General features: G+C 36.1%; 1 protein-coding gene across 3 annotated transcripts in view; it reads right to left on the reverse strand.

Annotated features, from left to right (window-relative positions):
• SPON1 (spondin 1) overlaps positions 1–11,937 on the reverse strand; it is a 747,780-nt gene that overhangs the window by 587,336 nt on the left and 148,507 nt on the right. For all 3 annotated transcript variants that reach the window (XM_053720284.1, XM_053720283.1, XM_053720285.1), the window contains one exon: positions 2,664–2,797. In XM_053720284.1, coding sequence (XP_053576259.1) covers positions 2,664–2,797 — 134 coding nt within the window. The remainder of the gene's footprint in view (positions 1–2,663; positions 2,798–11,937) is intronic.

Below are 11,937 nucleotides of genomic sequence, written 5' to 3' on the forward strand. Positions count from 1 at the left end.
ATGGAACACACCTTAGAATTTGACCAATAAGAAAATAAAGAAAACGGAAGTTCGAAATAAAAGCAAACACAAATGAATAGCCCCAAATTATATACAACTCAGGACAAAGAGCACAAGACTTCACCAGATAAAACGAAAGGTTAACAAAAATGTCATAATAAAATAAGAGAAGAAAAAATTTGCGTTACGCAAAACCGGAAGTAGTGAATTCCACTTCCGGTATTACGAAAAAAACACTAACCAAACAGGGTATATAAAGACCCCAAACATAAGGTAAAACCAGTCTTGAGAAAGGTCAGTGTATGACCGAAACGCGTCGACTGGTAAGTGACACTCTGGTAGGATTACTTTGTTTAAAATCATCTGCACTATTATTGTTTTTTGTTTTTGGCAGAAAGAACTAAAATACTGCTGAGAATTGAATTGACCGCTTGGGTCACCACTTAGAAGATAGATTGCACCTTACACTGGCGAGAGAAACACTGGGAGAAAAATCACTGCACTCCATTTGGGAGGAAAAACAAGTATACACTTATATCTCAATCTGACATCTCATATGGGTGTGTGATTGCTCACATTTTTTCAGGACTATTTTTTTCATTTTTCTTTTAAACTTGCAAGTTTTATTTTTATTTTTGTTTCACCATTGATTGTTATATGCTTTGATGATTATTGCACCATATTTGAAGATCGTTAATTAACAATTGTGTATTAAGTTTGTTCACACTGTTGTTTGATTATCGTTTGAAAGGTTTGTTTTTCAACAATTTTTTAAAAAATTTTAAACACTTTATTTAAAGACACGACTACTTTTTGGCATCCTCTGGCACTCTTTCACTCACATATAGTTTATTGGAAGACACAAACTACCAAGACACACAAATTCATATTGCACATTTCCATTTACCATATGATGCAATACATTTAGTTAAACAGCAGACAGATCACTACACAAGAATTGTCTCTCAAGCATTATCATCTTTACTTAACCACTCACACAGCCAGATATTCCATACAATTAAAATTCCATTGTCATATGGGAAGAATGTTTAAGTAAAGAATTGTTTTTATTTGAGAATTGGTTTTAACTTATTGTAAAATCTTGGATCCTTGATTATTATTTTACTGGTTTAACTGAGTGTTAATTTTTATATGATATTGTTTAAATAAACTGACATATATTTTTTATAAATCTTGGACCCGGCCATTTGTTCTTTGGCGCTTTAATTACCTCTTATCTGATTATCTCATTGTATACTATATATGCCTAACATATAGTTTCCAGAATTATACATTATAGCCCCCTTTGTGACCAACTGAAAGCAGTGATAATCACCCTCTGCCTTTTGTATAGAAAGCATTGATAAACTCCTTCCTGCCATTTATACAGAACATAGTTCTTATTATTCCATTTTTGCAAATCACATAAACAGAAATAATTGATCCTATCCTGCCAAACATACCAAGAGCAGTTCAACACAGCCAGTATACATACCTATAGCTGCAAGGGAACAGGATGGGGGGAGAATTTTCAAACCTCTCGATCTCAGTTCCCTTAGTAGCTACAAACCTCCAAGACCCCTCATTTTGAAATAAATTAATCTTGGAGCAACACCACACAACAGATCTTTAAAAAAAAAACACATGGGGATTTACTTGAAGCTATTACATTATGTGCACAATAAAAAAACTGATATGTCTAGAGACCCCTAATAAAGTTTATTTTATAGTAGAGAAGTCCTGCTCTTAAATAAAAAAATGATTTTGTCTGTATAGCCAGGTGATCACTGTGGTAACAGTGAGCACTGTGCAAGAAAAAAAGTGCTTTAATTTCTGTACTACACAATTGAGCCTCTGATCTCTATTATGATGTATATGAAAGAGAAGGACTTATTTGGCCTGAGCCTTAAATTGTCACAAACAATTTTCTTGGAATAAACAGAGCTTCTGCCATTTCTGTATATTGGCCTTAAAAGTAAGTAACACAGTTTGTCTGTAACTACTAGAATTTTTTTTATTTTTTATGATTTGGCTTTAAGATATTCCATTACTTATATACTGTATCACTTAAATAGTATCTATATCTATTTTATGCTTTCGTTTTGTGTACTGTTTATATGTGAGCGCCATAACTGTGATATGTGAATGATATTATATTTTTACCTACACTGCAGAACCGGTTTCATATGGAATCCTTTTATGATTTGACTATATTGTAAAACATTTTAATTTGACCAATAGTTCAACTTTATTACTTTATCCTTGGAGGGAGCTCTAACTCATATTTTTTTGTTTTTCCCATTCAGCTGAACCTGCAAATAAATATGTCTGTGTATCTGGGATTGAATGTTAAAAATAGACATTAACTACAAATGCACTTCCCTGTAAGTTTAATTATAGATTGTGAAACCAGCTCTGCAATGGGCTTCCATTATTAATGTTGCTGCTTTCCCTGTAATTTAAACCTGAAAATTGTAGCTTAGCCTCTATATATGTGAGGACTAAACAAGACTCAATATTGTGACTGTCCAGAAAAATGTAGGACAGCTGGGACATTTGTGTTTCTATTCCAGGTTTATTATAGATGTTAAGAACATGACAATGACCTTGACTTACAACATGAATACTATTTATCACTACATTTTTTTTATAGTAGAACTTACTTAAGTACCACGCAACCAAGTCCTGCAGGAGGCGCTGTCCAGAAAACTTGAATCCGTGTTCTTCTACGTGGGGTACTCTCAGTGACAGCTACTGGACAGTTACTCATAAACTGCGTATCCTCGTCATCTATTATCTGTTAAAAAAGACAATATATAAGTCAGATAAATTCATGTTTAATACTTATTAACCAGTTGTCTGCCAGAGATACCTTCTGTAGCAACTAAGGTGATAATACAGTATTATGTATGTATGTATTTCTTTTGTGCAAACACAACTCACTAAGCAACCGTCTCCTACAACCATTGTCAGTTTTCACCTAAAGCAACGTTATTTGTGAACTTAAATAAAATGCATTCCCTACCTCTTTGTATGTTATCAATTAGCCGGAAGTAATGTCACATATTTTTGTCAATAGTGCATGTAAATGGGGTGTCAGTATCCTGTCTGAATCACAGAAGAACATTTTTTGGGTTTCATATCCCTTTAAGTCTGGTAAAATATGATTTAATGGCAAATAAGTATAAGTTTTCTATACACATTAAGGATAGCGAGAAAGAAGAGGTATTGCAATGTTCTGTGCTCTCTCTTTTAACTTTGTAAGACATCTACCACAAATGGCCTGCCGAGATGCAAGATACTTCCTATTGTACTAAACATAGTGCACATTACAACACAAGGACAGTTTTTAGCTCTCTCTATGTTCAGCAACAGAGGACAGATAAATATAGAAATACTTTGTGCTCACGTAACCAGTTGGCTACATTTTGACAGCCAAGGGCATAAAATGCTTGAGCAATGCCGCCGCCTGCTCACTGGCTAGCAGGGGCCGTCAATCATCTGGATTGGATCGGGATGATTACAGTCCGCCACCTTACGACCGCTGGTTCTTAACTTCCGTTTCAGGCGGACCTGAAACAATAGGGCACTGAAGCAGAATCCTCTGCTTAATAAATGGAGCCCCATGTGTGTAGCCAACATTGCATTATTACAGATTTATGTGCCTTTAAAGGGACATTAAACACAACATTTTTCTTTCATGATCCAGATAGAGAATACAAATTTAAACAACATTCCAATTTACTTCTATTATCTAATTTGCTTCATTCTTTAGATATCCTTTGTTGAAGAAATAACAATGCACATGGATGAGCCAATCACACAAGGCATCTATGTGCAGCCACCAATCAGCAGCTACTGAGCCTATCTAGATATGCTTTTCAGAAAAGTATATCAAGAGAATGAAGAAAATTAGATATTAGAAATAATTGGAATGTTGTTTAAAAATGTATTTTCTATCTGAATCATGAAAGAAAAAAAAAATTGGTTTAATGTCCCTTTAAGTATTATTGTGTTATAACACCAGCTCCAATATGAAATAAGTTTTTAAGGATATATTTAAAATTAATCAAAATTGAAATTATGACAGTGCTACATCAACTTAAAACTATTTAAGTATATCAGTCATTTTTGTAATGACTCCATAAACCAAAGCTCTAATGGTTATATTTCTTTAATATATCACTGCAATATCCACTGGGAAAATGCATCTTTTTTTAAACATATGGAACACAATATACAAGAGAACAGATCTTTTAACTAGATCATTTATTTCAGACAATAATTTACATATAATGAAAACTATTTTTGTTAAATTACAGTACTGAAGCTATTTTCTTGCATACAGCAGATGTATTGTGCAAGAAATGGATTCTATCTAATGTCTGGAAAACAATCACAGCCGCTGATAAGCTGTTACACAATCATTTGGCTAACTTATTATCTCACATTCCAGTCTTATGGAAGAAAAAGAAAATCTAACTATCAACCATATGTTATACTTGGAAATAATCAACGCTAGCATGGGATATATAAATAACCCAAGGATCAGTCAGGCACTGTTCTGACAGCTCAGTACAGCACAGAAAATGCAACAGAACTACTGACTATTTTCTGCTGTCAAGATTTTTCCGTTTGTGGCAAAACAATTGTGTTTAGGACTAGATTAATTGCCTCTAGTAGCCATATTGTGGTATTGCTACTCAATCATTATCATTCCAAGGATTATGTCAGGACCGTAAACTGTAGCACACTCCACATTCCACCTTTTCCAGTATCTTTTCTCCCAGTTACCACCTTACTAAAAAACAATAAGCATTCTTCTAGTCTGCGGAAGCTCAGGTTTGAGAAACTTAAAGGGACAGTCTAGGCCAAAATAAACTTTCATGATTCAGATAGAGCATGTAATTTTAAACAATTTTCCAATTTACTTTTATCACCAATTTTGCTTGGTTCTCTTGGTATTCTTGGTTGAAAGCTTAACCTAGGAGGTTCATATGCTAATTTCTTAGACCTTGAAGTCCACCTCTTTTCAGATTGCATTTTAACAGTTTTTCACCACTAGAGGGTGTTAGTTCACGTATTTCATATAGATAACACTGTGCTCGTGCACGTGAAGTTATCTGGGAGCAGGTACTGATTGGCTAGACTGCAAGTCTGTCAAAAGAACTGGAAAAAGGGGCAGTTTGCAGAGGCTTAGATACAAGATAATCACAGAGGTTAAAAGTATATTATTATAACTGTGTTGGTTATGCAAAACTGGGGAATGGGTAATAAAGGGATTATCTATCTTTTAAAACAATAAAAATTATGGGGTAGACTGTCCCTTTAAACACCAATCTTGATTCTGCAAGTCAGTCACAAAGCTTTCTTCCTTGGTGTTGATACTACTGATTTAGCTAAAGGGTTCTTATCAGAGGCATAGCTAGAAACCACAGGACCCAGGTGCAAAAATCTAAGAAGGGTCCACAGAAAAAAAATGTGAATCAGATTACATGTCAGCAAAAGGAGGTGCCCACAGTATGTTACATGGTCTGACCCCCTGTTACTGTATATAGTGACACTGTTTAACCCACCAGTACTGTATATAGTTAGTGACACAGTCTGTAATCTGCTGGTGAGATGGCTGGCCTGACCCTACCCTCCCCAGTACTTTATAAAGTGACCACAGTAGTCAGTGACATGGTCTAGCCCCCCATACTGTATAATTTAGGGTTGCCACCCATCCCTTAAAATACAGAACACTTATAAGTTACACATGCTGCAGGGTGTGCAGGGAGAAATATTAATAGTGCTGCCCAGAAACATAATACATGTTCCTCCCTGCATACCCTGCAGCATGTTTAACTCATAAGTTTTCAGGAAAACATGGCTGAGGTGGCAACCCTAACTGTATATAGTGGTACTGTATAGTGACACTGTTTGCCCCCTGCCTCTCCGTGGTAACAAGGTCTGTAATTGGCTGGTTCCACAAGCATACACACACACATACATGCATAAATACACTTATGCGCACACACACACACACATAAACACCAATGGGTTAAACAGAAACACTAACCCCTGTAGTCAGAGACACTAGTAAAGCATCATGTCACACTCAAATGATATCAGTGCAGGCAGTGGCAGGTCAACGTTTTTTATTGGAAAACATTTTTTATATTTTAAGCTGGGCCCCCACCCTCAGGGGCCCAGTCAGAGTTGCGACCTCTGCACCCCCTGTAATTTTGCCCCTGGTTCTTATTAACCCAAAGTTTTGAAGGTAAGGAAGTAATGTATCCCATAGTCTTTTTTCTGACCTCCATAGATGAAAACAACCATGATTGAGAGTTAGTGTGGATAGTGTGTGTTGTGGAAGATGTACAGACACGGAGCAGAGGCAGATCACATCAGAATTTTGCAGAGTGGTGACGTCACACACTGATACGGACGATCAGAGAATATGTGATAGAATAAGTAAAAAGCTTTGATTATCGATCTAAGCTGCACAATAGAAGTGAGGATCATGTTTGTGAGTTGATAATTATGATACTTTAAACTCTGGTAATAAAGTTATCACACTATTGTGGGCTTCTTTCCCATCTCTAGTATTGTGAACAGGAGGTATGATTGAGAGTTGATAGCCATAAAATGTGTTTTAGGGGAACACCACCATACACCAGAAGGAGATCTCACTATGGGCCTTGCCGGCATGGAGAGAAATCTCACAAAATCTTTGGGATTATTTATTTTTAGACCTTATATTGTAATGTAGAAGTCTCTGTTTGACATAAAGATCACTACACAGCAACAAAACATTTATAAAGATAAAATTTGTGTTTCTAAAAAATGTTAAAGTTTCTCGCCGTACCAACAAGAAGTCTAAGAATATCTTGCATGAGCAGCAAGGTTTTTAATATCATCTTTACTTAGAATCTAGATTATCTATTGTCTATGATCTGTAAAGAAGCTATAACCAGACAAGCACAGGGTTAAACAGTTAATTTCCCCAGATAAACAAATGACAGAGTATACTTTTATTATATTTATTAAAAAAGCGAGAGAGAGAAGAACTAATTAGTTTGTGCGGGAATGATGTCTTTTTCTATTCTCAACTATTATTTAACAACATAGAGGGAAAATATTTACTAACATGTTATTCCTATACTAATTATTATGTTTCAGCTAAATACAATTTTTTTATAAATATAATTTATAATAAAAAAACATATTCAGAATAATAACACAGTACTTTGTTATACAATATTACCATTATGAGGGCACATCTTTATACATTGCAAGATTAAAACAAAATCTAATTAAGAAATTGAAACGCAATCGCCTAGATTATGAGTCTTGCGTTAGCCTTAAAAAGCAGCGTTGAGAGGTCCCAATGCTGCTTTTTAATGCCCGCTGGTATTACGAGTCTGGCAGGTACAGGTGTACCGCTCACTTTTTTTCCGTGACTCGAGCATACTGCAAATCCCCTTACGTCAATTGCGTATCCTATCTTTTCCATGGGATTTTCCTAACTCCGGTATTATCAGTCTTGGAAAAAGTGAGCGGTAGACCCTCTCCTGTCAAGACTCTTACCGCATTTAAAAGTCAGTAGTTAAGAGTTTTATGGGCTAACGCCGTAACATAAAACTCTTAACTAAAGTGATAAAAAGTACACTAACACCCATAAACTACCTATTAACCCCTAAACCGTGGTCCCCCCGCACATCGCAAACACTTCAATAAATTTTTTAACCCCTAATCTGCCGTCCCTAACATCGTAGACACCTACCTACATTTAATAACCCCTAATCTGCCGCCCCCAACGTCGCTGCCACTATATTAAATGTATTAACCCCTAAACCTAAGTCTAACCCTAACCCCCCTAACTTAAATATAATTTAAAATAATCGGAAAAAAATTACTACAATTAAATAAATTATTCCTATTTAAAACTAAATACTTACCTATAAAAAAAACCCCTAAGCTAGCTACAATATAACTAATAATTACTAGCTTAGGGTTTATTTTTATTTTACAGGCAACTTTGTATTTATTTTAACTAGGTAGAATAGTTATTAAATAGTTATTAACTATTTAATAACTTCCTAGTTAAAATAAGTACAAATTTACCTTTAAAATAAACCCTAACCTAAGTTACAATTACACATAACACTACAATTAATTATAATTAAATTAAATAAACTAAAGTACGATAAAAAACCCACTAAATTACATAAAATAATAAAATAATTACAAAAATTTTAAACTAATTACACCTAATCTAATCCCCCTAAGAAAATATAAAAGCCCCCCAAAATAATAAAAATCCCTACCCTATACTAAATTACAAATAGCCCTTAAAAGGGCATTTTGCGGGGCATTGCCCCAAAGTAATCAACTCTTTTACCTGTAAAAAAAAAAATACAATAACCCTCCAACAATAAAACCCACCACCCACACACCCAACCCTACTCTAAAACCCACCCAATACCCCGTTAAGAAAACCTAACACTAACCCCTTGAAGATCACCCTACCTTGAGACGTCTTCACCCAACCGGGCAGAAGTGGTCCTCCAGACGGGCAGAAGTCTTCACCCAGACGGCATCTTCTATCTTCATCCATCCGGAGCGGAGCGGGTCCATCTTCAAGCCATCCGACGTGGAGCATCCTCTTCCATCCGGCGACTAACACTAAATGACGGTACCTTTAAGTGACGTTATCCAAGATGGCGTCCCTTCAATTCCAATTGGCTGATAGAATTCTATCAGCCAATCAGAATTAAGGTAGAAAAAATCCTATTAGCTGATGCAATCAGCCAATAGGATTGAAGTTCAGTCCTATTGGCTGATCCAATCAGCCAATAGGATTGAGCTCACATTCTATTGGCTGATTGGAACAAGCAATATAATGCAAGCTCAATCCTATTGGCTGATTGGATCAGCCAATGGGATTTTTTTCTACCTTAATTCCGGTTGGCTGATAGAATTCTATCAGCCAATCGGAATTGAAGGGACGCCATCTTGGATGACATCACTTAAAGGTACCGTCATTTAGTGTTAGTCGCCGGATGGAAGAGGATGCTCCGTGTCGGATGGCTTGAAGATGGACCCGCTCCGCTCCGAATGGATGAAGATAGAAGATGCGGCCTGGATGAAGACAGAAGGACTGCCCAACTGGAGGTCCTCTTCTGCCCGGATCGGATGAAGACTTCTGGCCGTCTGGAGGACCACTTCTGCTCGGTTGGGTGAAGACGTCTCAAGGTAGGGTGATCTTCAAGGGGTTAGTGTTAGGTTTTATTAAGGGGGGATTGGATGGGTTTTAGAGTAGGGTTGGGTGTGTGGGTGGTGGGTTATAATGTTGGGGGGTATTGTATTTTTTTTACAGGTAAAAGAGCTGATTACTTTGGGGCAATACCCCGCAAAAGGCCCTTTTTGTAATTTAGTATAGGGTAGGGATTTTTATTATTTGGGGGGGGGGGCTTTTTTATTTTATTAGGGGGATTAGATTACGTGTAATTAGTTTAAAACTCTTGTAATTATTTTATTATTTTCAGTAATTTAGTGTTATTTTTCCGTACTTTAGTTTATTTAATCTAATTGTAATTAATTGTAGTTAGTTTAGGTAATTAATTTAATTACAGTGTAGTTATTAAATAGTTAATAACTATTTAATAACTATTCTACCTAGTTAAAATAAATACAAATTTGCCTGTAAAATAAAAATAAATCCTAAAATGGCAACAATGTAACTATTAGTTATATTGTAGCTATCATAGGGTTTATTTTCTAAGTAAGTATTTAGTTTTAAATAGGAATAATGTAGTTAATAATAGTAATTTTATTTAGATGTATTTAAATGATATTTAAGTTAGGGGGGTTAGGGTTAGACTTAGATTTAAGGGTTAATAACTTTATTATAGTGGTGGCAATGGCAGATTAGGGGTTAATAAGTGTAGTTAGGTGGCGGCAACATTGGGGGTGGCAGAGTAGGGGTTAATAAATAAAAAGTAGGTGTCGGCGATGTTGGGGGCAGCAAATTAGGGGTTCATAGGGATAATGTAGGTGGCGGCAGATTAAGGGTTAATAATAAAATGCAGGTGTTGGCGATGTCAGGGGCAGCAGATTAGGGGTTAATAATTGTAAGATTAGGGGTGTTTAGACTCGGGTTCATGTTAGGGTGTTAGGTGTAGACATAAAAAGTATTTTCCCATAGGAATCAATGGGGCTGCGTTAGAAGCTGAACTATGCTTTTTTGCAGGTGTTAGTTTTTTTTTCAGCCGAATCTGCCCCATTGAGTCCTATGGGGAAATCGTGAACGAGCACGTTTAGCCAGCTAACCGCTACCGTAAGCAGCGCTGGTATTGAGGTGAGATGTGGAGCTAAATTTTGCCCTCCGCTCACTTTTTTTGCGGCTAACGCCGGGTTTAAAAAAACCTGTAATACCAGCGTTGTCTTAAGCGAGCGGTGAGAAAAAAAATGCTCGCTAGCCCCGCACACCATTACCGACAAAAACTCGTAATCTAGCCGAATGTTTTTTATCATGCATATTAAAGAGTAGCAATAAAACATGGCAAAATATTTTGTGGGAAGTGGGTACCTGGCATTTTTAAGGTGGGTTTCATCAGCAGGGGAGAGGTCACAAGTGGATCATGGTATGGTTATAAAAGGCAAACTAAAACCCCATTTTTTCTTTGATTCAGATATAGCATTCAATTTTTAGCAACTATCTAATGTACTCCTATTATCAAATTTTATTCGCTCTCTTAGTATCTTTTTTGAAAAGCAGGAATGTAAACTAAACCCCAATTTGTGCAAAACTGCTAACTAAATAAAATAATCAGATTTTATCCCAGGAATACTTAGCCAATTTCTCTAAATATGTGTTTTCTCTCTTTGTCCAAAATCAGCCATCTTCAGCAGGATGATACAAGAGAAGAGAGACTTGTTTGGTTTCCCAATTTTATGCTTAATTCAAAAGGGTTTGGCCTTTGAACAGAAGGCTAAACACCTAGCCTAAAAGACAATAGTGTATCTGGGGGAAGGTATTTTAAAAACAGCTATGTGAATATTCCAGGGATAAAATATGTAAGCTACAGTATGTCACCACACATGGGTGTGGCTTAAACAGTGCTTTCAAACCAGGAATGACTGTGTGCAAGTAGAAAGCCAGACCTTTCAACCATTGGGAATCCTAGCACAGTTGGGAGGTATGACAATACACCACTAGTTTGGAGCTTATCACAGCATCTGAATTCACAAGAGCCAGCATATTTGTGTAGCCAATATTTACTGGTCATGTTCACCTCAAGATCAGCAGTATACTGCAGGGATTAATGCCTTTTCTAACATCCATAGCTGAAGACAACTGTAATCGAGAATTGGCGGACATTACATTTTATTTAGGGTAATGCTATCATATATCGGAAGGGGCAGCTCATCACCATCTTTACTTACAACTGAAACCTAAATTATCTATGATTTGCAAAGAGACTATGACCAAAAAAACAAATTGGGCTCTGTTTTTATGAGATTTAACTTGATCATCACTTACCATTCATGGTCCAGGAATGAAAGGCTGTCTTTCTTAGAATTCATAAGATCTCTCAAAATTCTACATCTTCTCCATATACTATTCTTCAATCATGACATTTCTTAGCTGCACAATAATCTGACCAGATATGCTAACCATATCTAAATGGTTCTTACTCTATCAAGATGGGATCTAAATCATTTCATTATGAGGTAATGCAAAACTGTCATGATACCTTGTTAGCTGGGCATTAGGTGATAAGAGAAAACAAGAGAAGCCAATCCTTGATATTTTGAACCCATACCACAGCAGACTTTATTGCCAGCTTTAAAAAAACAAAGAAACAATAATATATCATCATGGTAGATATCAACAACATCATCTATGACTTCTTATTTTCACAAATCTTTCTGCATGACTCAACTTTA

This window comes from Bombina bombina, chromosome 7, assembly GCF_027579735.1.
Source record: "Bombina bombina isolate aBomBom1 chromosome 7, aBomBom1.pri, whole genome shotgun sequence".
Lineage (NCBI taxonomy): Eukaryota > Metazoa > Chordata > Amphibia > Anura > Bombinatoridae > Bombina > Bombina bombina.